This window comes from Cyanistes caeruleus, chromosome 3 (genome assembly GCF_971803275.1).
Source record: "Cyanistes caeruleus chromosome 3, bCyaCae1.hap1.1, whole genome shotgun sequence".
Taxonomy (NCBI): Eukaryota; Metazoa; Chordata; class Aves; order Passeriformes; family Paridae; genus Cyanistes; species Cyanistes caeruleus.
The window spans coordinates 42,670,072-42,693,877 of NC_141703.1; the positions used below are offsets into that span (position 1 = coordinate 42,670,072).

The window sequence follows — 23,806 nt, forward strand, 5'->3', positions numbered from 1 at the left end:
ATGCTTATCTAAGAAGTAAAAAGGAGGTATTTACATAGTGGCTTAAAATGCAAGTGCTTGGCTATTTACTAAGTTCCTGATTCCAATTTTCCTTTTACACTTCTAACTAGTTCAGTACAGCTAGACTCGAACTAACTTGTTCCAGCAGTATGTATTGTGGTAGCTGCAAAGCATTGGAGCCACCAACTGTTCAAACATGGCAACAGCTACCTAACTTCTATTCCAGAATAGTAAATATAGCACATCATGTTAAATTTTGGGACTACTGAGTTTCCTTCATTACTTAAGACAAAATTATATTCATCCCATTAGAATGATGAAAACATTGTATTTCATAAAAAGGATACCTATCTCAAATTATTATGTTGCCATCTCTAAAGATATGACATTTATCTAATACCATAGAAGCTCTTCCAAGTTCTCCTTTCATTTAGACACTCAAATAAGACAGTTACATAAAACTATGCAGCAGATTCATTTCCTTGCAGATTAGGTCCTAAGTTCATACAAGCCTTTCCTAATGGGTTTTATACATTTGTTACTGCAAACAATTATATCCAAAATTTTAAAATAGTTAAAGGTAATTATTATGTGCAAAATAAAGTTACCTCAGAGCACTCTTAAAAGAACACCTATGTTTCTGCTAAACCTTGATGTTTTTTACCTTGAACTTGTGGTTTTAAACCTTAATGTTTTTATCTTGAACTTTTCACTTCAAATTCATGTTTTAATTCCCCCTATTTCATTTCCTTACAGTACCTACTTTATTTATAAATAAATTTCTGTCATGGAGCTCTACTACTACTCAGTAGTAGAGGCAGCCAAATGTCTCAGCTGTCCCAAGCTCTGACATTCTGTGGAGTTGAAAACACTATTTGCAAGTTTGCTGATAACACCAAACGGGAAGGTGCTATTTGACTCCACAGAGAAGCAAGAGTCCTTGCAGAAGAATCTAGATAGATGGGAGCATTAGATAATCATCAATGAGGTGAAATTTAACAAGTCCAAATACTAAATTCTGCATCCAGGACAAACTGGGAGAGGAGTGGCTGAGAGCAGCCCTGCAGAAAGGTGTCTGGTGTTGCTGGTTGGCAGCAGGATCAGTGCAAGTCATCCAAGAGTGTCCCAGCATCAAAACACATCCTGGGGTGCATCAAACGCAGCATCACCAGCCTGTCAAGAGAGGGGATTATGCCTCTGTATTCAGCGTAAGTGTGACCTCACCTTGACTGCTGTATGCAGTACTGGTCCATAATTTAAGAAGGATATTGAGGTCCTTGTATATGTCCAGAGGAGAGCAACCAGGATGGTGGAAAGGCTGGAATGGATGTCCTAATGAGGAGTGACTGAGGATTTTGATGTTAACTAGTTTGGAAAGGAGACTGAGGAACAACCACATTGTTCTCTACGGCTTCCTGAGGAGAAGTGAAGAGAGTGATGCTGATCTCTTCCAAGATCAGTCATAGTACATGTGGGAACAGTTCAGAGCTGCACCAGGGAAGGTTCAGACTGGACATCAGGAAGCATTTGTTTACTGAGAATGTGGTCAAACCTTGAAACAGGCTTCCTAAAGAGATGGTCAATCCTTTGAGCCTGACAATGTTTAAGAGGCACTGGGACAACGTCCTGAGGAACATACTTTATTTCTTTAAAGTGATCGAGGCAGTTAGATTAGATGATTGTTGTAGGTCCCTTCCAACAGAACTATTCTATTTTTACTTCAATTCAATCAGCAGAAGAGAAGGGACACCTGAAAAATGAGCACAACAAAGTTAGAGAATTTTAACCAGTAGGCAACAGTATACAGTGCTAATTTCAGTTCACAAGGCATCTTGGAACAAGATGAATTTGCATTACAGCACTGCAGTCTCCAGGTAGAAGACAGAACAAGAAAGCTTCAAGGTTAAGTCAACTGCACAGTTCAACTATGAGAAACCCAGAATTTAGATCAGTTTTACTTTATCTTAACACAATGTTGCACTCATTACTATAAAATAATAGCTCAAGCACATAAGAAAATATATATACTGAGGCAGACTCCACAGCAAGAACTGTCTTACTAAATCAACTACAAGAAGTTTCATGAGACAAAACTTCATATATTTAAGACATCCAAGATCTGTTAATATTGCATAACCACCCAATTCCTTGGTGGAGACTACTGCATGAGCATGTAGAAAGGGCTGTGGCAAAGTATAATTGTTCACTCAGTAACCCAACTGTAACAGCAGATCCCTAGGAAAAAATACAATGCTTTCCCTTCATGTGCTTCCAACCATCTGTGACTTCAGAACTGCTTGAAGAACTGCTCACACTTTCTTTCATCATCCATTAAGGGATTCCATCCACATCCTTCCCCCACTTTGTCCAATGGCACCCCTCACGATTCCTAAAGTATTTTGGCATCCTCCCATGTTTGCAGTCTAGCTAAGGCAGAAAAGCTCACCCTGCCAATATTTCAGGATTTCAAAAAGAGCAGGAAAACCAAACCAACCAACCCACACCAAACTTTCTTTCTCTTCCAAACAAGTTTTCCTGGAAGAACTTAGTTTCACAGACACCACCAGTGAGAACAGAGAAATACACATGCAAGCTGATGATGTGTCAAACTAATGGTTCCTTCTCCATTTCCTGATCATTTTTAGTAGATATTAAGCAGCAAGTAATTTTACTTGTTTGCCTTACATTTTGTGGATGTAAATGTTTACCAGCTTTCATTTATTAGTAGCATTCCCACACACATATGTTTATATAGACAATAAATATATGTACCTATACAGAAACACAGATATATATGGCAAAAGAGAACTATAGAATAGGGAAACAAGAAGCAGCTGTGAAGAAAGAACAATTCCTGAAGTTTGAAGTAAAAAAAAAAAAGCATCTAGTTTGTCTATAACCTATTTCTAAGGCCCCTCAAGAACAAAGAGGAAACATCATTTGGGAGCACAGTTACTTTTTTTGACATTTACACTTAGGGAAGGGTTAGCTCTTAAAGCAAGTCAGAGGAAATCAGAGAAACTACAAATCCATATACATAGAGTGGACTAGAAAACTTTTAAACAAAGTTTAGGAAGACTGATAAAAATGCTGCATTTCAGACTTGCTGGCAGATCTTAAAAAAGGAGCCTGAGAACTCTTAGCAAAAGACAAACATAACCCTGATACTAGAACAGACCAATCAGATGAATCACAATTATACATGTCTATATCCTTACCATGTATGTGCAAATTCCCACCTACCAACCAGCAGCACACCACAGACACCAGGGAATTTGGGGCCAGGGAATTCGATTTTGTTGGGACCATAAAAAGCCAATAGATGAGGATGTTCCCAGTGAGTAAAATAGAGATAAATCTCTAGTTAGTGAAAAGATTAGTGAAGCAGAGAGCTGCAGCTCTGACAGGGTGTACAAATGATACGGGAGATTCAATTACTGATTAATGCACCATTTCTACAAGTTACAGCTACCACATGAAAGACCACTTGCCTTGCCAGTCAAACACATGGTGGTGTTGCTGCCCTATGGAAGCAGCAGTGGTCTCTTGAGCACACTGCACACCAGCTCAAGTTGTGGCATCAAGTGCTGGTAAAATTTCCCACACTGACCATTCATGGGCTCCCTCCCAGTCACACTCCCCAAGGCCAGACTTCCACTGCTGGGACCACAGCCCCTTCCCAAGCATGCAGCTCCAGTGACTTGATGGGAGCCCTGCATGGCTCCCCGCTCACCCACTCACAGTCAGACCGAGTTTCCCACAGCAGAGTCTCAGATGCCTCATTCCAGAAATTTATTTATTTATTCCTGGAGCAGTACCACACAGTCCAAAAGCTGGTGCCTCTGAGAAGGAACCCCTTCCTAAAGAACCCCACGGCTTTTATCCCCTCAGCTTCCCCAAGCTCCTGCCCCCTCTGTGTCCATCCACCTTGCTGGGATGCCCATCTTCATTTTCTTCATTATCCAAACAGCCAGCAATTCCCAGCTCCTGTTGCGTCTCTCAGTGTCCATTCACCTCGCTGGCACCACTCATCTCCATGCCCCTTCTGTTATCCCAAAGGTTGGTAGCTCCCACCCTCTTGTCTTGGGCTCTCACTTGAGTTCAACTCACATCTCAAGGTGCAGCTTTCAAGCCCAGCTACCTGCACCAGAGGTATCCCTCAGCAGCGCCACTGTCACACCAAAACCAGACACCCATAAACAAGGTGCTCAAAGCAACTTGAGAGTGCGGGACAATTTAAAAGACCTTACGCTCAAGCAAGGAGACGATTTTACCACACCACCAAGGACCACTTAATCCCAAGGAATGCTTCTGAGCAGCCACACAGACAAGCAAGACATACACCTGCATATTTTTATAAAATCGTGATCTAGGTTTTGTTCCACTGTGCTTTATTAGAATTCCCTAGAAGATGATTAGTAAACTAATTTTACCTATTTGTTCTTTAGATTCTTTGGCCAAGGTTCCCTTCAGGCTAGAGAAGCTCAGTTCATTGCTAGCAGAACTTTGAAATACATAGTTCATGTTTTATAAATATACCATATCCCTTAAATTTTCCTTGGATTTTTAACAGTTACTTTGTTTCTGCTATGTCTGTAAAAACACACATTCTTGTTGGCTCCCCACACTTCTTATAAAAGAATGTAAGGTAGAATGTAACCTGATTTCAATGTCCTAGAAATCAGCAGATTTCTAGAAGTAGATGATCCCTAACATCCTATAGCTTTTCTATCCCCAAAGGGGAACAGGCCTACAAATCTATACATTTTAGACGGAGCTCTTAATTTAGTACTAGAGAGGCACTTTGCAAGTAGAACTACACATCTACAGATGGAGCAAATCATTTTGAAGCTTTACTCCACGTGGTTCCAGATACCCAAAATGTGGCTCCCAGCTGTAAATACTGGATATCATGGTATGTACAATGCTGTTAGCAGCTCCCACAAACTTTTTCCCCAAGTAACTACTCATATGTCAGAGCATGAAGTATGTCTGCCAAGGCAAATGACGCTGCTTAAGTTTGGATGGGAATTTTCTCAGTAGATAAAGGATAGAGCTCAAATTCCAGGCTGAGTCCAGACATGCTATTTTGACAACTACTACATCAAAGTAACCCAGAGAAACATCCAACCAGCGCAAAAAGGCTTACGCTTTTTGATATACTGGAGTATGTTGCCAGAACACAACTTGATGATTTGGGGAGGAAGAGAAAGTAGTGTTAATACAAGAGTACCATCATCTTCAGATGGAATCCAGGACAGTCTTTCAATACTTCATTACAAAATACTGCAAAAGGGATTCTCCAAAGCTCTCCTTTTTTAACCACTCTTCATTCTCACAGTGAAAATTAATATAAAAGTTTTTTATTTTTACAAAAAAAGAAAAAATTAATTTAAAACCACCAGTTTGAAGTAGTGACCTGTAAAGATTCTATTCTCTGTAATCACGAAACTCATGTTAAAATGAAGAGGAACAATTCACTTACCCTATTAATGGAATAGTTCAAAACTAACACTCCCAAATTTTCTCTTATTATGCCCAAAAAACCCCCTCAAAACTAAGCCTCTCTATGTAAAACACAACACCAAAGCAGAATGGACTACCTCAGGAAAGTCAAAATACTCTTTGACACCCAAGATCTGTGTTAGAATTGAGACAATTTGAGACTAGTCTACCAGTCAGCAAAGTTCCGCAGGCTTTTTTTTACCTCTTCTCTGGAAAACAAACCCCTTTCCACCCCTCTGAAATAAAGACCCAAAACCTCAAACCAAACCCACCAAACAAAAAGCAGGAAAATGTATTTCACTCTCAGAATGAAGCTTAAGTCTGCAATAAATACAACAATGGCAGAGTTATGAATCCAAAAATGGCAAAACACTATTTGTCACTCCAAGCACTTTACCTTAGACTTTCTAGGCTTTCTTGGAGAGATCACACTTCTAGTCTCCCCAGCAGATTAAGTTTCCTTTCCAGGAATTATTTTTCTCCCTTGCCCATCCTACCCCTGTGTTTTTATCCATCTCTATCCACCTCAACTTCCCATTTAGAAACACGTTAGTCACATGAAAATATGCTGGTTTTCTTTCCAAATTTCAAGTGCAGTACATATTTGAATTCATGTGTAACTGCATCTTTTTACTGACTGTTTAATTACTGGCTGAATTTAATAAACAAACCTTCAAAAGGGACAAAAAATAACTTTGAATAGTAGATACCAACAACTGAACATCTGTTGTCAAAGTGATCCATACAATCCTTGGATGTGAGTTGCTAGGAAATAAAGGTAAAAAGAATCATCCTCATTCAGAATACAGCTTCAAACAGGAGCTGACTCAGACCTGGCCAGACAAAGAACATGCTCACTTTTGTTTGCACTGATCTCCGTGGATAACCCATATTACAGACTGCTCATGCCATCTCCCTGAGCAAAACCTCCTTTCACTTTACTGCTAGAGCAGCCTCTTAAATGCTGCCTGCCAGGCTCTACTCTTAACTCAAGCATTTGGATTTAACATGGGATCAGATCAGTGAGTTTCTACTAATCAAGAAACATGAATGGGAAAAACTGTAAAGAACTACTTCCCCAAATACTTCCCCCAGCCACCCAGAGGTGAGAAGGAGACTGAGCCCAATTTTTTTTTTAGCATCTCTAATTCCATTTTCCCCCAAAGTCTGAGGTATTCCAAGCTTCTTGTCTGACCATTGAAAAATACTCAAAAAAATTCTGGTAGGATTGTTAATCAAGCAACCACAAAATACTCTACATTTATTCTCATAAATCATGTAAGTAAGCATATTTGGGCTTTCCAGCACCTAATCAGTTCTTACAGCATACTCACCTGCACACAAATCCACTCCAATACTTTTAGAAGCATCAGTTAATGCAAGATCAGAGCTAAAGCTGTTCCAGAAAGTGAGACAAAGAGCACAATTTGGTGACATACAGAACAATTAAAAACAGCTTAGGACCTTCAGACTAGAACTGAATTATGAACAGAGTAGTTCAGAGGGCACAACTTGCTCATGGAAGTTATCCACCCCGTGCAGTGTCATATTGCAACGTTTCCCTGTGATGCCTGAAAGAGATCACTTCTTAACACAAAATCCTCCACAAGCCTTAAGAACATAACCATAATATAATTTCAAAGAGATTCGTGACTTGCAGTGCAGCAGTTATCTTGATAAACACACAGATATATAGTAATGATTTGCTTTTATGCTTCATGTGATAACACTGATGCATGAAACTGCATTCCAAAACTGTAGTATCTCACTCACTGAATCACATTCTATCAAAAATGATTTACTATAGCATAACCAAACACCTTCACCCCATATAGAGTAATTCCAATCACAAAATCTAGGTATCAGTTACTGTTCAACCAACCTATTTTTCAAAACATTTTGCTAGGTAATGAAGGAGATTTTACCTAAATTAAAACCCTATTAGGAGAGCTTATCACACACACCAATACTGTTATCTGCAGTTAAGAAAGTTGTTGCTAAGACATCCTTGTTTCATTATGAAACCTTTTATGTCAATGTTTTATCAAATTAGAAAAATTATTAGTACTAAGTTCTCAAGTTTGTCTGTGGAAAATGACATACATCAAAGTTTTTCAAGACAGATTTTCTGGTCTTTGGAAAACTACTAGGAAAGTTAAAAAAAGTAAAACCAACTTGAACTCAGTTTTACAGGGTTTTAACACAAGTATCTTTTATTTTAAACTATTACAGTAATATTAAGGAAGTACAGTGTTATTTCCCACATAAAACATGGTACTTTGCCAGAGTAGTGTGGAGTGAGAAAATAAAATGATACACATATATCAAAACAACTAACTATTGACTTAGTACTTCCTAAGTGCTTGTGTTTTACATCTCTGCAGAGAGGACAGATAGAGAATTACAGAAGTAACTAAAGAAATGCCAGTCCTCTTGAACAGTAGACTCAGCTTTATCTCTGCATTGTGTACAATAAACAGGAGCTAGTTAATTTGTTCCGCAGCAGGAAAAAAGGACTGCCATAAATGCACTTAAAAGATGTGCGCATCTGGAATCTTTTCAAGATTCCATAATATGTCACCCAAGGGATTTCTTATTGTTGTGCATCTTATCAATTGTTCAATTCTCGATCATTTGTCCCAACTGCTGACATGCCCCACAGCAGGACAGTTGCTCTAACATTCTTGTCAGTCACAGCACCATATAAAGTATACAAAACAGAGATTAAATAATCTAAATTATGCTAATCTTGTGCCTCAACTGAACCTTTTACTCTTTTACCATCCATTCTGTTTTTTCATCTTCCCCATCTTTACGTGCATCCTTGATTACCTTCCACATCCCAGGGAGCATCACACTATTTCTAAGAGGAAATAGGCCTACATTTTTCCACTAAGAGTGGGACATGACCACTCAGGTAAACTAACACACACCTGTCAGTCAGATTCCTCCAAACACACTTTTAAACCAACCAAAATCACCAGATGTATTTTGCACTAACTACAATATTTATTATTTGTATAGCACTTAAGCATTCATCACAGACTGCTTTTTTTCCTTTCCAAACTTTGTCCCATTAATTTAAGCTATACATTGATAATTAGCATTAATTGGCTGGGTAAGCCAACAGTAACCAAAACTTGTCTGAATTGCAGATACTACCAAAACACCAATCATCCCAAGTGAGCATTTCTTCAGTTCAAAGTCTCAGCTTCCTGTTTACAAAACTTGTGCAAAAATTGTTCCAGGCAAAGCATGGAACATGTAAAATCCATTTTTTTCCTTTAATTAACTAGGGAGATTGCCTCCCTCAGCTATAGTGGATGTCTGAACCTGGTACAAATTCATAATGCTCGGAGGAATCAGTCATTCAAGTGCTAATCTCCCAGAGTCATAGAATGCCACAGAAGGCTACCTAAGTCACAACTATTTGCATTTACAGCTTTACCTGTAGTTTGTTACCAATGCGAAGAACCTGACTCACTCTCTGTGAGTCTGAAATAATTTTTAGTATTAGTTTTTTTATTCAAGCATTCTGTGTTTGGGCATTTAAGACCAGAATTACATGTTGTCATCTCAGCAAGTTAAATGTAATGAGAAAAACACCCCAATGACACCAAAAATTTTTGAACACCTGAGCCCAAAATTCACAAAATTGCTCACCCATTTAAAAGAGGAACTAGGCAAAATTAAGTTTTGTTTAACAGCAAGAATGAAACGCTACAATGGCTTTTGTAGTTTTGTCTTCCTTACAGCAGTGAAAAATCCAGAGCAAGTTTCATTTTGTAATTCAGTCTCCACCTATTAGTCAGTTCTCCTCCCACCAAGAACCCAACTGGCTGTATTAAACAGCCTTGTATTAACTCTATTGGAATGAATGTATGCAAAAATTTTTGTTTGTCCTGTTCCAGACTGCCTTACGAGTTTCAGAACCTGTAGCATTCAACAGTGGCAGGGTGGGAACGCATGCGTAACCTCAGATTCCAGACAATTCCAATGCATCACACTGACAGGTACCTGCTTTGACACTTCTCTTGCTATATCATTAAAGATAGATGCTACACAGATACAAGAAATACAAGCACAGCAGATACCCATTAGAATATATGTAGTAAATAGAGAATTCTAACAGCACATTTGTATTTTCCTCCAGCATCTTTTCCTTTAGACATCACCCAAAAATGGGAGCAGGGAAGAAATTTACCAGAAACTGGCTCTTCAGAGAACTGTAGATTTCATAGCAAGGCTTCTATGAAGAGTCACAACATGATGCAGTCCACTCCTTTCTGTTCTGGATCCATGACGCTTCTGTGTTTCATAAACTGAATGCCATTAACCTATTCATATAAAGCTATCAGAACCAGACAGAGAAAAGGCTTCAGGGAACCAATTATATGATTGGGGGACGATAAGGAAAAGCGGTATGGAAATGAATTCCAATGATCACAGATTTAAAGAAAGCTGAGTCTTTAGCAAGATTTTGTACACAACACCACTTATGAACTACACAAATACGAGTGATGCACTGCAAAACATAGCGCACTGCATTACATTTTCTATGGTAGAAAGTTATCTATGTCAGAGAACTCCAACTCTGTGCCACCACCTCCTTTCTTGTCCTGTTCATTTAATGCCTATGAAAAAGCTCAAAATGCCTGTGCCTGACAGTCATCTCACTAGTCAATTTTGATATTCAAATGTCAGCACAAGTCAATTCTAAAGAACTGACCTGATTTTCCGTATCACCCAGTGACAAATTAGTGAAAAAATGTTTCATTTCCCAGTATGCTTTCAAATACCAAGTACGCAGAATTTTCTATGGCTAAGGTTTTTCTTTTAAGGGTAATTGTGCTACACTAGGACTACAGGAAGTGTTACTACTGCTTGGAATTGTTTTACTTTTTGTTCAGAAAGACAGTGCAATCTATGCTCTTCCTGCATAATACACTTTAAAAAAGTAACTTCACTTTAGACAATTCCTAAAAATCGATGCAGGTTTATCTTCATTAAACCAATCTCCTGGCAGTTTGTATGCCTCAGACTAATTCACAGCAGTTCACTGTAAAAACAAGTACTTGTGTCAAAGCAAGTAGAAATACACACCCCATGTACATGTGATATTTTTAACAGAAAGGTGGAATACACCTACACGAAAATGCCTCTTGGGATTTCTGCAGGATTTTTCAACTGGCACTTCCTCAGCCATATAACCACTACTCTCTAGTCACATCTACGTGAAGATCAGAGACAAGGATCAACTTAATTCAGTAAAACCAGCTGAACTTAGCAGCATCACTTCTCTCCCTACAGTCTCCTGTCAACTACTGCAGTCTCAGCTACACTGAAACCAATGTATAGAGCTGGTGATTATTTAAGAAACATTCAGGAGACTGAAAAAGCCCAGTTTACACAGAACTTAATGCAAGACAGGACTGGATTTACTTATGACATATGAGAATACAAAGTTGAAGTGCGAAAGTATAATCTGAGTATTTAAGTATTAGGTGTTTTCCAAAAAGAGCGTATGACTAACTTGAAACAAGTTCTACAACCAATAAGCCAATGCTGTATTGAGAGCATGAAAATAAGCCTAGCATTAGAAAGGCCATGCTACAACTGCTTTTTGACTAAAGAAGAGCTTACTGCATCTTGAAGATGCTGCATAAGCTACAAAATCGTTTCTCATACCTGCATCACATAAAAATTTTTTTTGGAGTCCAGGCATTAAAAGAATTTATGATGCCAACACAAAATACGCCACAGAGTTTTCAATTTTCACATGAAAGTATTAAAAGCAGGTACACTGCAACACACTCAATAAACAAAACTCCACGGACATAAAACCTGCTTGTGGCAAGCACTTGATTTTGCAAGGCTTCATTGTCCAACTAATACACATCTTCAGGCATTTCAAAACTTCATACTTACATGGTATAAACATGATCAGTATAAACATGATCACATATTAAAACATTTTCTGCATTTTAACTTTTCAGAATACTGCTTTTATACTTTAAAGAGTTAAACCTGCCAGCACCAGCAGATTACTGCAGAAACTGAGCATCCAGAAATCGGGACAAGACACACACCTCATCTGCTGACTCCATAGATGCAAGCTTCCTCTAATCAGCAAGACTAAGAAAAAAATTCTAAGCTTGGAAAAGAGTATTTGGGGCAAGAAACTTATCTAAGCAATACTTCCTGAATAGAGACAGCAAAAGCAGTAGTAACTGAGCAGCATGCACAAGCCAAACATGGCTTGATTACTTCAGAAAGAATTAAGGATGCCAAAGCAATCTATGTATTTTCAACTTCCTGCCAGAGGACAGAGTAATATGGCAAGATAGCATTGCAATACTGTGTTCAACACACTTTAGGAACGACCCATTTAGCTTCATATTCCATTTGAATTTGAAGTAAGAAAAGCAAGGGCAGCATTGACCCATATTTTCTCATCACAAAGGAACTCTATTCTACTTTAAACTACTATATAGGGTCTGGTGGCTTAAAGCAGCTAAGTGAGTAATTGAATTTATTTAGTCCTCCAGAAGCCTGTTTTAGAACTAAAACCATCACCACTTAAGCTATTAAGTATAGTTTACTACTGTGCAGCTCATCCAACAATGCAAGATGTGTTGAATGATCCACTTCCAGATTTTAGCAATTCCTCCTTATAGAGCCGGTTACCACACCTTTCCCAAACAACCGATCTCAGCCTCTTTGAAGCAGTTATTCGGTTGACTTTTCCTTCAGATTAAGTTCTTCAGGAAGCTCAAGAGATGTTTTATTTCTTTGCTCTGTGTCACATGCTAAGTGATTTCACTAAAAAGGTTACAAGCTGACCACTGTTACACTCATCAATTCAGAAACTCCACAGTAAGTGGACACGTATTAAAGATTCCATAGGTGATGAATGATTAAGGCTCTGCCTGTAACCTCATTTGTTACTCTTTAATTTGACAAATTCTAGATAGAGAACTAAAGGCTAAAAACGCACCCCCATTACCATTTAGAAAATGTAGTGTTTCAATATTGTAAGAAGCATTAAAAAAGGAAGCTGCTGAATCCTTAATATAATTTGAATTTGCAAAGCAAGCTTATATGGAACAAGTTTGAACTTTCATCCAGATTTTTGGTACTCAAGACCCATTTCTTCCCAACAAATTCATAAAGAAACTGTAAACAAGCATCCACCTTAGTTTAATAGAAAAGTAATGATATAAGCTTTAAGGAAAAAACAAACACATTAAAGAATTTCAGTGAATACATACTGTCAGCAACGAATCCAATACATACAAACAAGAAGCCAAATACAAATAAATCAAAGTCTGGTTACACAAAGAATTACATGACATTTAAAAAAACAAAACAAAACTAAGAAATTTAAAGTTTCATGGATCAGTGAAGGAGTAATGCCTTAAAGCTACAAGGGTGTTTCAGCCTCTATCCCCACCAACCTCAACAGGCCGGGACAAGTGCAATACCACAGACACACACAGCATTGCAACTGATCCCAACCTGTGTAGAAAGGGGTATTATAATTTTTCCACACTCACTGACTGACTTGTCACTGCCACAGTCAGTTTTGCATGGATTTGCACAGCAGAGTATCATACAGCTGGATGCAAACCTGCAAAACTAACCAGAGAACAGTGTTCAATAAACAACAAATAAATTCTAAGACATACTTATTATGTAGTTCTACAGCTAGCAGTACTTTAAGTGCTTATAATGCAGTAGATTAGTGAACACTACCTGCACTATAAGCACTTTAGTGCTACAAGAGCTGTCATTCACTAGACTGCTGTTAAAATAAGGAAGGCCACAAAATATCCCATAACCAGCAGAAAGCATTCAAAGTCCACGATGTAGATTGTAACAGGCCACCATCAGCTTTGCATAGATTTGCACAACCACTCTCTTCTTGTAGTGCAACTATGCAAAACTAACAGAAGTCTGCAAAGCAGAAAACTACTGGAACATCTACAGTCTTAACCTGAGTGACTGGATGAAGACATAACTTCTTATGCCAGAAGGAGCACTTAGGGCAGTAGATGCTAATCTACTTCACTATCTGCACTAGATGCACCTTAGTACAAAAAGCACTCGACACCACCACACTGTACCTTTCCATTCTCTGAAGTCCTGCAAGATCTCCTGAGGCAGTTGTCAACATAATGCTACAAGTGCCTTCACTGCAGTAGGTTCTATATATCACTACCTGCACTGTAAGCACTTTGACATTACTCTGACGCAAACAGCGTTTTTTTAGAAATTCAAGATATGTTGTCTACCTTGTACCTGCTGAAAGAAAAGAACAAAGTGAGTATTTGATCAGGTTTCGAATTACAAGCTTTGGAACAAATATTCATGTTTCTGAGCTAAAGACCTCCTTCAGAATAAACTGAAGCAGCCCATCAGCCCAGTCCAGGACACTCATATGCAATACTAAAGAGTATCAAAATCAATGCTGATTCACAGTAGAAGACCCAAATGTGAAAATTAAACAAATGCTTCTCCCACACTATTTTCAGAATGCCACAACAACTTGAAGAGTTAAAAATAACCAACTCCTCCAAGACAAACCTGAATCTGTTTAAGAGCTCCCACCAACTCTCTTCAATTATAAAGTTTACATCCAATTCCAGAAAATCAGAGATTTTAAAATTAGATTTAATACATCCTACCATCAGCTTTCTGAAGTCCAGAAACCACCTTATGACGTGGCAGGTACCTTTCTAAGTTTTCCAATTACTCACTTTGCTGTCCAGTTAGAATACTTGCTGCTACTGCCACAGATATCCTGTCTCAAATTACAGTTCCTACCATGGCATTTAGATTGGTCTATCTAGCAACAAAATGCAGGTTCTAATGATGGCTGTAAAATATACTACCCACAATCAAATTACACCTTATTACAGACCTGAGATTCACTAATGTAGGACAGTACTATAATCAAAATTTTAAAACTTATGTTAGTCCTTCTGAAATAGGCATATAAACTTGAAGGAACATGTAAATATAATGTATCTTACCTGATACTTACAGCCAATTTAGCATAGTGTTTTAAAACTACAATAAAACTAGCTTCTGTTGGACTGACTAAAAGAAAGGAGCTTTGTTAAAAGAAAAAAAGGAAAATCCAAGGTATCAAATCTAAAGTTTTTTAAAACTTCCTCACTATCCAACTGCTTTAGTCAACCAAATGATTGCTTTGGAAACTTGCATTATTCTACTTTAAATGAGTCAAATTGTGAACTGCAACACATGCATCCAATCTCAAGGAACTGTTTGGAATTTAGTGGCCCTAACTGAAGTCAGAGCCTGAGCCTCAGAAGAACTGCTTCTGCCTTTATACTTAGAAAATAAATAAAAACTTACCATCATCCATTGAAATGAACTTCCACTGCAAACACACTGCTGCAACATCCACAGAAAGCTTCATTACATCCAGCTGCACGTGTGGATACTGCGAAAAAAACCACCGAGTTACTTGCTTTTTGTTGCTGAGGAGTGAACAAAGTCACCGAGTAACTTCCCAAACCCAGCGCTCCCCATCCCCACTCCACCCCTCCGGGGAGGGCGCGAAACGCTCCGTACCCCCTCGGGCGGCCATGAACCGCCCCGTGCGACACACCACACCGCTCACGCTTATTTCCCGGTAAGCGGATCCCTTGTGCGCCTAGGCGGGACCCCTCCCACGCTGCCGGCTGCGAGCCGTGGGCCCGGGCCGGGCCGGGGCGGCTGCGGGGCCGGGCCCGCTCCCCGCAGCACGTGCTCGCCGAGAACACAGAGCCGGCCGCCAGGGGGCGCCGCCGCCGGCAGCGCGGAGGTCACAGCCCGGCTACGGCGTGACGCCCCCCCCGCGCGCCCGCCCGGGCCCCGCCGAGCCCCGCAGCCCGGGCGGACGCGAAAGGGTCGTGCCCGCCCGCGCCCGAGGGCCACCCGGGCCGGGAAAGGGCTGCGGCGTGGGGAGGGGAAGCGGCTCCCCGGGCCGCTGCTGCCCACACGCGGCTCCGGGCCTAACAGGGAACAATCGGCCTCAGCACGCAGCCGCCGCCATGTCCCCCGCCTCCTCCCCCTTCCCAGCAACATGGCGCCGCCGAGGGCCCGCAGCTGCCGCCGCCGCGCCGATTTCGTAATGAAGCTCGCGGCTCCCGAGCGGCGACGCGGGGCGCGCCCGCTATCCCCCGTCCGCCTGCCCCGGAGAAGCGGGAGGTCCCGCACCGCGGCGGAGAACTGTGGTGGGGGGGGAGGGGGAAGAGACGGGTCCGCCGCCCCCGCCCCTCCTGCGAACAAAAGCCCATGCGGAGGGGCCCGGGACGCGCTCGGAGCCCGCGGCGCTGCCCCCTCCCCGGGGCCCCGCGCCCCCTCCCCCGGGGGGCGACGGAGCACAAAGCGCCTCCGCCGGGAACTCCCCGAGAGCCCCCCCCCGACCCGCGCCCTGCCCCCCGTCCCTCCCCACCCGCCGCCTCTTTTACCGCCGCTGCCGTTCCCGAGCTGGGCGTGGGCGGCGAGCGGAGCCCCCGCGCCGCCGCCGCGGCCTCTGCCCCACGTGCGGCTTTGTTCTGGCGCCGCCAGCTCCCCCCCGCAGCCGCGCCGGGCACGGCGCAAACTTTCCCGGACGGGCCTTCCCCCCGCGGGCCGCGGGGGCAGAATCCCCGCCCGCGCCCACCCCCGTCCGCCGCTGCCATTGTGCCGCGCACGCCGCCCTGCCCTGCCCGTCCCGGGGGCTCGGCCGCTCCCCGCGCCACCCTGGCCCGGCGAGGCGCCCCGGGCCCGGAGCGCAGCGGGAGGAGGGGGGGGGGGGGGGCGGGAAGGGGGCGGCGGGACTCACTGCAGCGGCGAGCGGCGCGCACGCTTTTTCAAATCTCCCTCATTCCAGCCCCTCCCGCCCCGTGTGCGAGCTCGGGAGGCGCCGCGCCATGCGCCCTTCTCCTGGCTCCCCCCGCCGCCCACCCACACCCCCTCCTACCGCCCCGGCCACTCGCAGCGGCCCCACCAGCTACCGTCGCCGCCGCCTCCGAGTCACCCGCCCGCCCCCCGCCGCCGCCGCGCTGCCTCCCCGGGCTCGCCCCCCGAGCCGGGCGGCCGCCGCCGCCTCACAACAGGTTTCCTGTCAGCGACACGCGCGCGGCAGCGACACTCACCAGCCAGCGGCCGCCGCCACCATCTTCCCTCCTCCTCCTTCTCTTGCGGCCCCGGCGCGGCGTGGCCGGCCCGTTCGAGGGGAGCCACTCCGCGCCGCTCCCCGGCGGGGCGGATAAGGGGGTAGAGGCGGGCGGGGGGGGGGGGTGGGGGAGGGAAGTGGCGCGAAGGCAGGTCCCGGCGGCAGCAGCGGCCGGGCTCGGGGACCATGTGGGTGAATGAAGGGCGGCGGCTCCCGCCTCAACGTAAATATCCACAAGCCCCGCTCCGCCCTCATTAGAATAGAAAACAAAGTGCTTCCGAGCGCCGCGCCGCCCAATCGCCGGCCGCGGCCCCCGCCCCCGCCCGCCGCCGCCTGCTGCGATTCATCCACGCACCAGGCATGCACCGAGCTCGCCGCCCGCCCGGCCTGCCCCGCGCTGCACGAGCACCGCCGCCGCCGCCGCAAACTTTGTCTCCGCGGTTCCGCTGGGGCCGGGCCGCGGCGGGGGAGCGGGGTGCCCACCGCACCGCACCGCGCAGGGCTCCCGCAGGGGGATGGCGGTGCCGCGCGCATCCTGCCTGCGCAGGCGGTGGGGAAGGGGAGGGAAGGAGGGAGGGAGGAAGGCACGGGGTGGGAGATGCACATGGTGGCCCCGCGGTCACGGGAGGGCCGGGGGAGGCCCGGCCGTGGGGAGCGGGCAGGGCTGGGCCCGCCCCGCGAAGTTGAGCGCGGTTGGGAAAGCGGGAGCGGCGCGCCCGTCCCGCCCCAGCCGCGTCCCCGGCCCCACGCGGAGCTCTGGGATGGAGGGGGTGGTGCCGCATGTGGCTGCACTTGTCCGGAGGAAACTCCTGCGCTTGGATGTGGCGGAATGGCAGGATAGGAAACCCGATTCGGAGGGTGCGAGTGGGAGAGGTGTGGGGAGGCGAGCAGCATCAGCAGCATCCCGGTCCGGCGGTCTCGGATGGAGGTCCCACCCGCGACAGACGGAGCCCAGGTGCGAATTCCGGAGGCTGCGCTGGGCTCTCGCCGGTGTCACCCGCCGTCTTGGGCAGGTTCTCTGCTGGCGAGCCCCGGGAGCTGAGTTCCGCTCGGAGCCACCATCGGCTGCGGCTGCCCCGAGGGCCCTCGGGGACCCGCGGCCGGGGCCGGCAGAAAGCGCCGGGACCTTCATTGCCACAAAGCTGCGTAGATGAGGGGGCAAAGTGCGTAAGTGAGGTGTGTGACTAGGTTTTCCTGTTTGTCTTCACCTCAGTTTTCTGGACTCTGGTAGAAAATGATAGTTGGAAATGAACATACGTTTCTGTTACATAGATGCTTATTTTACGGACTAGATAAATCCTGTATTTTAGAAGGCGAAAGTGCCTTTAGTTATTGATACTACATATTACATTGTTTTGCACAATAGTGATATTTGATAGATCAGCATTTACAGATGACGTTTTTTACGTCATTAGAAACAGAAAAATCGCTTTGTTTCTGAATAAAACACCAGAAAACCTGTAGCCTGAATTTGCAATTTCTAAAGCACTTGGACGGTTTATTTACGTTATTGTCCAGTATTTGTATTACGTTGTTGTCCAGTGATTTCTGCAAACTAGCATATTTGTTTTTATAAATTATTTTAGTAACATTCAGCACATAGCAGAAAAAGTTTACCTCAGTTTGTCTTGTTTTGTAACTTTTCAGAATAGGACACCAGTAGTTCTGTGCTTGTAAATACATTTCAATAAACCTACAGCAGTATCTTTTACTTTTTTTACGAATCTTTGGAATGTAAAAAAACAAGAGTTGTGTTTGGGGTTTCTTTTACTATTCATATATAATGGGATGTCAAATGTCATACAAGTAGATTGTAAGTTTTTTCTTATCCACACCTTGTAGTTTGAGTTTCATTTTTTTCTCTTAAATATGTATTTACTGATGTTCACAAAAAATATTTTACAATTCTATGTTGATAAATGACCTTTTCAGAACCACAGCTGCTTTTTAAAACCACAGTAAGGGAAAGTGCAATTGGTTTTTACATTTTATTTTAGTAATACTGAAGTTGTTTTTCCTTGCAGCCAAAGCTCCTTTAGCCCTGTTTACCTCTCCACACCCCCAAAACCATTTCTGTAATATTAATTATTTTTTTTTTCTCTGTAATCCTCTAACCTTCGGCAAAAAGGCCAACAAAATATAGTAAGATGCAAATAGAAGGATATTTTTGTTCTTGCTGCTTTGGATGAACTCCATGCCTTGCCAAAGTTAGTGGCAATAGTCCCACTGACTGAACAGGTAAAGTTTCAACCCTTGTCTTATAGCCAAAGATTCCAAATGGCTTTTGCAAAGCTAGGCAGGTATTCTCCTCAGAACCTAGAGTAAATGAAGTGATAGGGAATGTAACATCACAGCACACCAAACTTTCCACTGGCTGAAAAGAGCCAACAAAAGCATAAATGAGGAAGAAGACTAGACCTTTTTTTTTTTTTTTCCCCAGTAACTTTATTCATTTTCATTTTTTTCAGTGACTTTATTGAGAGAGGATAGTGCATTCAGGACATGTCTTGTATTCTCCCCACACCTAGAAGAAACAGACTATTGATGAAGAGAAATGTAGTATTTCACTGACTCAAATGGTTGTGCTCATAGGACCTAATCTGTCTCCTACTGAAACCAGTGGAATGGTCTTCATAAAGCCATTGTGTGCACAGGTCATCCATGAGCAAGTGTGTCACTGTTTCATGTTTTATGTTTCATAGCTCTAGTGGTTTCTCCTACAGATAACTTCATTTAAATGTAACTGGAGTAGAATCCACTGAATTGAGAACTGCTTTCCTAAAGAGGAAAAAGTGACACAACTCTAAATTCCCTTTAATGGAAAATTTTTAAAACAGTAAATACTGTTCTGTATCTTGAAAAAAACACTCAGAAATTAAGGCCCTAAGGCCACTGCCCTTTAACATGTATAAACTTATCCACTTATCCTTTATAAAGCACTGCCCATCTTACTTTTCTTCGCTACACTAGGTGAGAACATCACATCATAATACTTACCTTCACAATAGTGTGACATGGCAATTACTATTCCTGTGTAGCTGATTAGGAATCTGATGTAATAAGGTACAGAAAATATGTTCAAAGCCAAGACTGGCACTTTAAAAAGGCCAGTCAGTTCTGTTTAAAAAAGAATATGGAATAAGTTTACTTTATACATCACTCAAGATCACAGTTAATGTGTATGTTATGCAGTACACACTGCTGAGAAATCTTATGAATTAGGTACTTTATCAAGCTATTTCTAAAAAGAAAAGAAAAATTACCTGAAGGAAAAATAAAACTTTTATAAGTCTGTTAAACAAACAGCATTTTCTAGTGAGATGTACACTAGTGATGTCAGCTCCTTGTCCTCATGCTCTTTATTAGAATGAGATTTATAAAAAAGTATTTGTAACATTTTTGGTGCTTTTAGGGTCTTTTATTTATAAAGAAAATAAACGAGTAGTGACAGACCAACAGAAGGTGCTACAGTTTGGTATTTTACTCCCAACTTTAAAAATTTCCCTTTAAAAAAAAAAAAAGTAATTATTTCAAAGTGTTACAATTGTTTATCTGTAACAGAGATGACAGACTTAGTTGATTTCAGTCAGAAAGGAGAAAACAGGATTAACAACTCTCCAATACGTTTTTATATTTACTTATCACTGCTAATGCATGAACTAATTAAAAAAACTCGTCTAAAGTAAAACATATTGGAATTACTGATTTTTTCAGAGATAGTTTTTGCTATTCCACATACAGTTTCAAAACCACTACATAAAATTGTCCAAACAGCAAACATAATGGTGCAAAGAGGTGTCTTTGTTTTTAGGATTTGCTTATCCTTTTCAGTCATACCATTTTTTTAAATCAAGCCTTTAAAATTCCTTCTCATTTTATCATACTCAAATACACATGAATCATAATTTCAAATATTTATATTTAGAAGGAGGCATATACTCTGTAGGGAGGTGAGTTATAACAAGATACAGGAGTCCTCAGTCACAGGCAGTTAAACATCTATATCTGATTATTATTCTTAGGAGCATAGTACTGCTATCATTCAACCATTAATTTTATTTCCCAGTGTTTATGATGTTATCCTATCTGGAGATCAGTGTTTGCACAGACTAGCTATTCATTTCACTTGTAAAAATGTTCCCCTTTATATGTTAGCTTCATTTGAGGTATGGAAGTCTCTAATTTGTGGGTATTTTTCAGCATCTGCAGAGAGATGAAAATTTAAGAGCTGAAGCAGCATGAAAAGAGGGAATGTTTATAACTGGAGAGTGTTGCATTTGCAGCAATGTCTCCCTTACCTCTGTCCTCTGCAGCTCAAGTTTTGTGCACTCTGAGGCTGGAGCGGCTGGGAACATGCAGGAGGACCCTTACATCCCTCTCTCGAGCTGGCCAAAAGCCTCTGCTGCTGTGGGGTTTTATTGCAGACGAGTTTTGTTGCAAGGTCTGCCTTAGGTTTCTCAAGAATGATAATAAGAAAGTGGAAATATTCTCCAGTAGGATGTTGGGCTACGATGAAATAGTTTGGAGAGATGTTTCTGTTACTGTGATCCAGACTTGGCTATAGGAAGCAAATGTTGCTGGGGAGAGAAAGACTGAAGATCTGCTGCTTCATCTTCAACTATTCTGTCCTCTGTCTCACAATCTTTCTTGGCTGTTGAAACTTTCTCTCTTACTTACCGTTTCAACCTATTCACTACCTTTCCTTTTCTCAATTCCCGAGAGAAAAGTATCTTACCTGTTTCCTATACAGTCTCGAGGGAGGTAGTGTGAAAAACACTGAACAGCTGGAAAACAGAAGCCACAGGATTTACTTCAGACCAAACTGGATCTAAAAATATTGTGGGGGGAGAGGGAGGGGAAAAGCACAGGTGGGAGCGTGGTAAGAAGAGATTTGGAAAGTAAGAAAAAGATGCTTAAGAACAGACTCTGAAAGGACGGGAGAGAGAAGGTTGAGAGCAATTGGGACAGGATCTCGCCAGCATGAAGTTGTGCTTGGACATGGTTTTTATAAATGTTTGACAAGTCAGTCCGTGCTTCAGCCTTTCTAGGTACTGATAGATATAATTCTTATCTTCTGTTCCCTTGGCATCCATGCAAAAAGCAGATACTTCTTGTTTTGCTTTGCAAACATTCAGAATTACTAAGAGCATAGTTTAAAGCCTCACAGTGTTTTATTGAGGCTAAATAAATGAACATGCCAGGAGAGATAAAGCAAAGTGGTTGTTGTACCCTTCCTCAAAATCCCTTCTCCACACGTGATGGGAGAGTTTTTCAACAGTTGTGTAGGAATGAATTCTGGCACATTAATGCAAATAATTATGTGATATACCTTCACATATGAATGAAGATTAACAATGAAGTAGTGGAACAGGATGACTGTGGTAGATGGGAGGACTGGGGCAACATACGTGCTGCAGGGATTTGGGAATAGACTAAGGGAGAGAGAGAATTAGTATTGAAGAGGGAATTACGAGTGGTGAAAAAAATGGGAATTTGAGAGGCTTTTTATGTTCATGTGAGAGCATGAGCTGAATACCAAGGCACAGTGGGACCTTTTGAATTTTACAGTAACACCTGTAGATATTATAGATGTTCTTCAGAATAGTATCTGTAAACTTTTGATATTTGTATTTAAGAAATTTATACCTCTGGCTCTCCCCAGAATCTGAAGTTCTGATGATAAATTGTACTTTAGGTCTTCTGCTCCATTGGTGGCCTTTGACTCTGAAATAAGTCAGTGTGTAAAGGACCGCCCCAGCACCAGGATATATGTAATACCTCAGAGGAGCTGATGCTAATGTATTTTGAAGCTTTTGGCAGCTTTTTTGACCAAACATAACCCTGCTGTCCAGTCAGAGTCCTGAATATTTGGGATGCACATTGGACTGAGATGCTTGAGAAATAAGCTTTTATGGACAGTGTATAGTAATAAACATTATACTTCCATTTACTGTCAGCATCTCTATCAACAGCTAGTGTTACACATCAGACATCCTCTGACAAGCCCTCGTTAGGAGTGTATCTGCATCTGGGTACACGGGACATGTCCTCATCCCAAGGGAGAATGAAGCTCTCCAGCCTCTGTGAGCTGCCTGCTCTCCATCATGCACCTTTCTTTAGCACTTCTGCAAACATTCAGTCCTTTTTCTCTCCAGTGCCATCCGCAGCTTTTACAAAGCTCTGTGGAGCAAATATCCATCCTTTCTTCTGAGGTGAGGAACTGTGAAAAAAATATAGATGAAAAGGATATACATATTCTTCTAATTTTAAATAATTTTAAGACATTATTCAAGGTATGAAAGAACTAAAGGTATTTTCTCTCCTTTTAATGCAGCTTTACCTCAAACCACTTAGTTTATTACAGGAAAATATAGTAGTTTCATTTTTTCCCAACATTATCTGGGCAGGTAGACTAGCTGTGTGCAGACTTTTGAAAAGCACTTTTTCTTATTAGTGAGAAAAGTCACTGAATTCAAGGATATGGCTGTTCATATGTATATAGTGAAGAGCACAGTGACTCTACCCTTCATTGTGACGCTGTACTGAAAATACTGTATGAAAATAAACATATGTGTTGATGCATTTATCCACTAATAAAAATGAAAATTATGTCATAAGCATTCGACCTGCCCTAGTCCACTTATTGAGTATTTTAGCTTTGCATCAGTGAGACTAGTGGTTCTTGGTGACATCAATGTGCAAACTGATTAAAATCCTTTGTCAGGTCAGCCACCTCTGAGAATTTTCAGCAGTTGCAAGCTGGGTTGAATACACTGGTTCCAGAAAAATGATAGGACATTTCTTAAGAGGAATTTCCAGATTGCTTACCTCCCATTTTAGATGTCTGCAAGCAATGAACAAAAAATATTTCCATTATTCTAATGGTGATTTTCACTAGATATTACTAGCAAGAGGATGTCTGTATCAGTAGGTTCACCTGACTTATGGAGAGTGCTCTGTTGCTTGGAAGGTATTTCTGACTAGGCTGTAGTGCACAGTAAGTATAGAGTAGATGACATTTAGCTGAATTTTGTGATTATTCATTGTGGTTTTTTTCTCCTACTCAAAATGGTAGGGAGGCTACTGAGAGGTTTAGAAGTGAGATAATATAATAGATGCTGTCACTGCGCT

General features: G+C 42.3%; 1 protein-coding gene and 1 long non-coding RNA gene across 2 annotated transcripts; one reads left to right on the forward strand and one right to left on the reverse strand.

Annotated features, from left to right (window-relative positions):
• Positions 1–92: 92 nt before the first annotated feature.
• Positions 93–17,051, reverse strand: LOC147654113 (uncharacterized). Its single transcript, XR_015284484.1, has 4 exons — positions 16,656–17,051; positions 14,887–14,974; positions 13,632–13,809; positions 93–1,750 (listed from the first exon to the last, which is right to left on the reverse strand). It is a non-coding gene; the product is annotated as an uncharacterized LOC147654113 (long non-coding RNA).
• A 315-nt stretch (positions 17,052–17,366) lies between these two features.
• On the forward strand, positions 17,367–20,377 carry LOC147654114 (uncharacterized). The gene is made up of 2 exons (XM_086880908.1): positions 17,367–17,851; positions 19,144–20,377. The coding sequence occupies exons 1-2, from the start codon at positions 17,456–17,458 to the stop codon at positions 19,144–19,146; spliced, it is 399 nt and encodes a 132-aa protein (XP_086737034.1). The 5' UTR covers positions 17,367–17,455; the 3' UTR covers positions 19,147–20,377.
• The last annotated feature ends 3,429 nt before the right edge of the window (positions 20,378–23,806 follow it).

Bases quoted from the DNA above. Each gene is read 5' to 3' on its own strand.
- LOC147654114 (XM_086880908.1), top strand. From the start codon at position 17,456: ATGTGGCTGCACTTGTCCGGAGGAAACTCCTGCGCTTGGATGTGGCGG.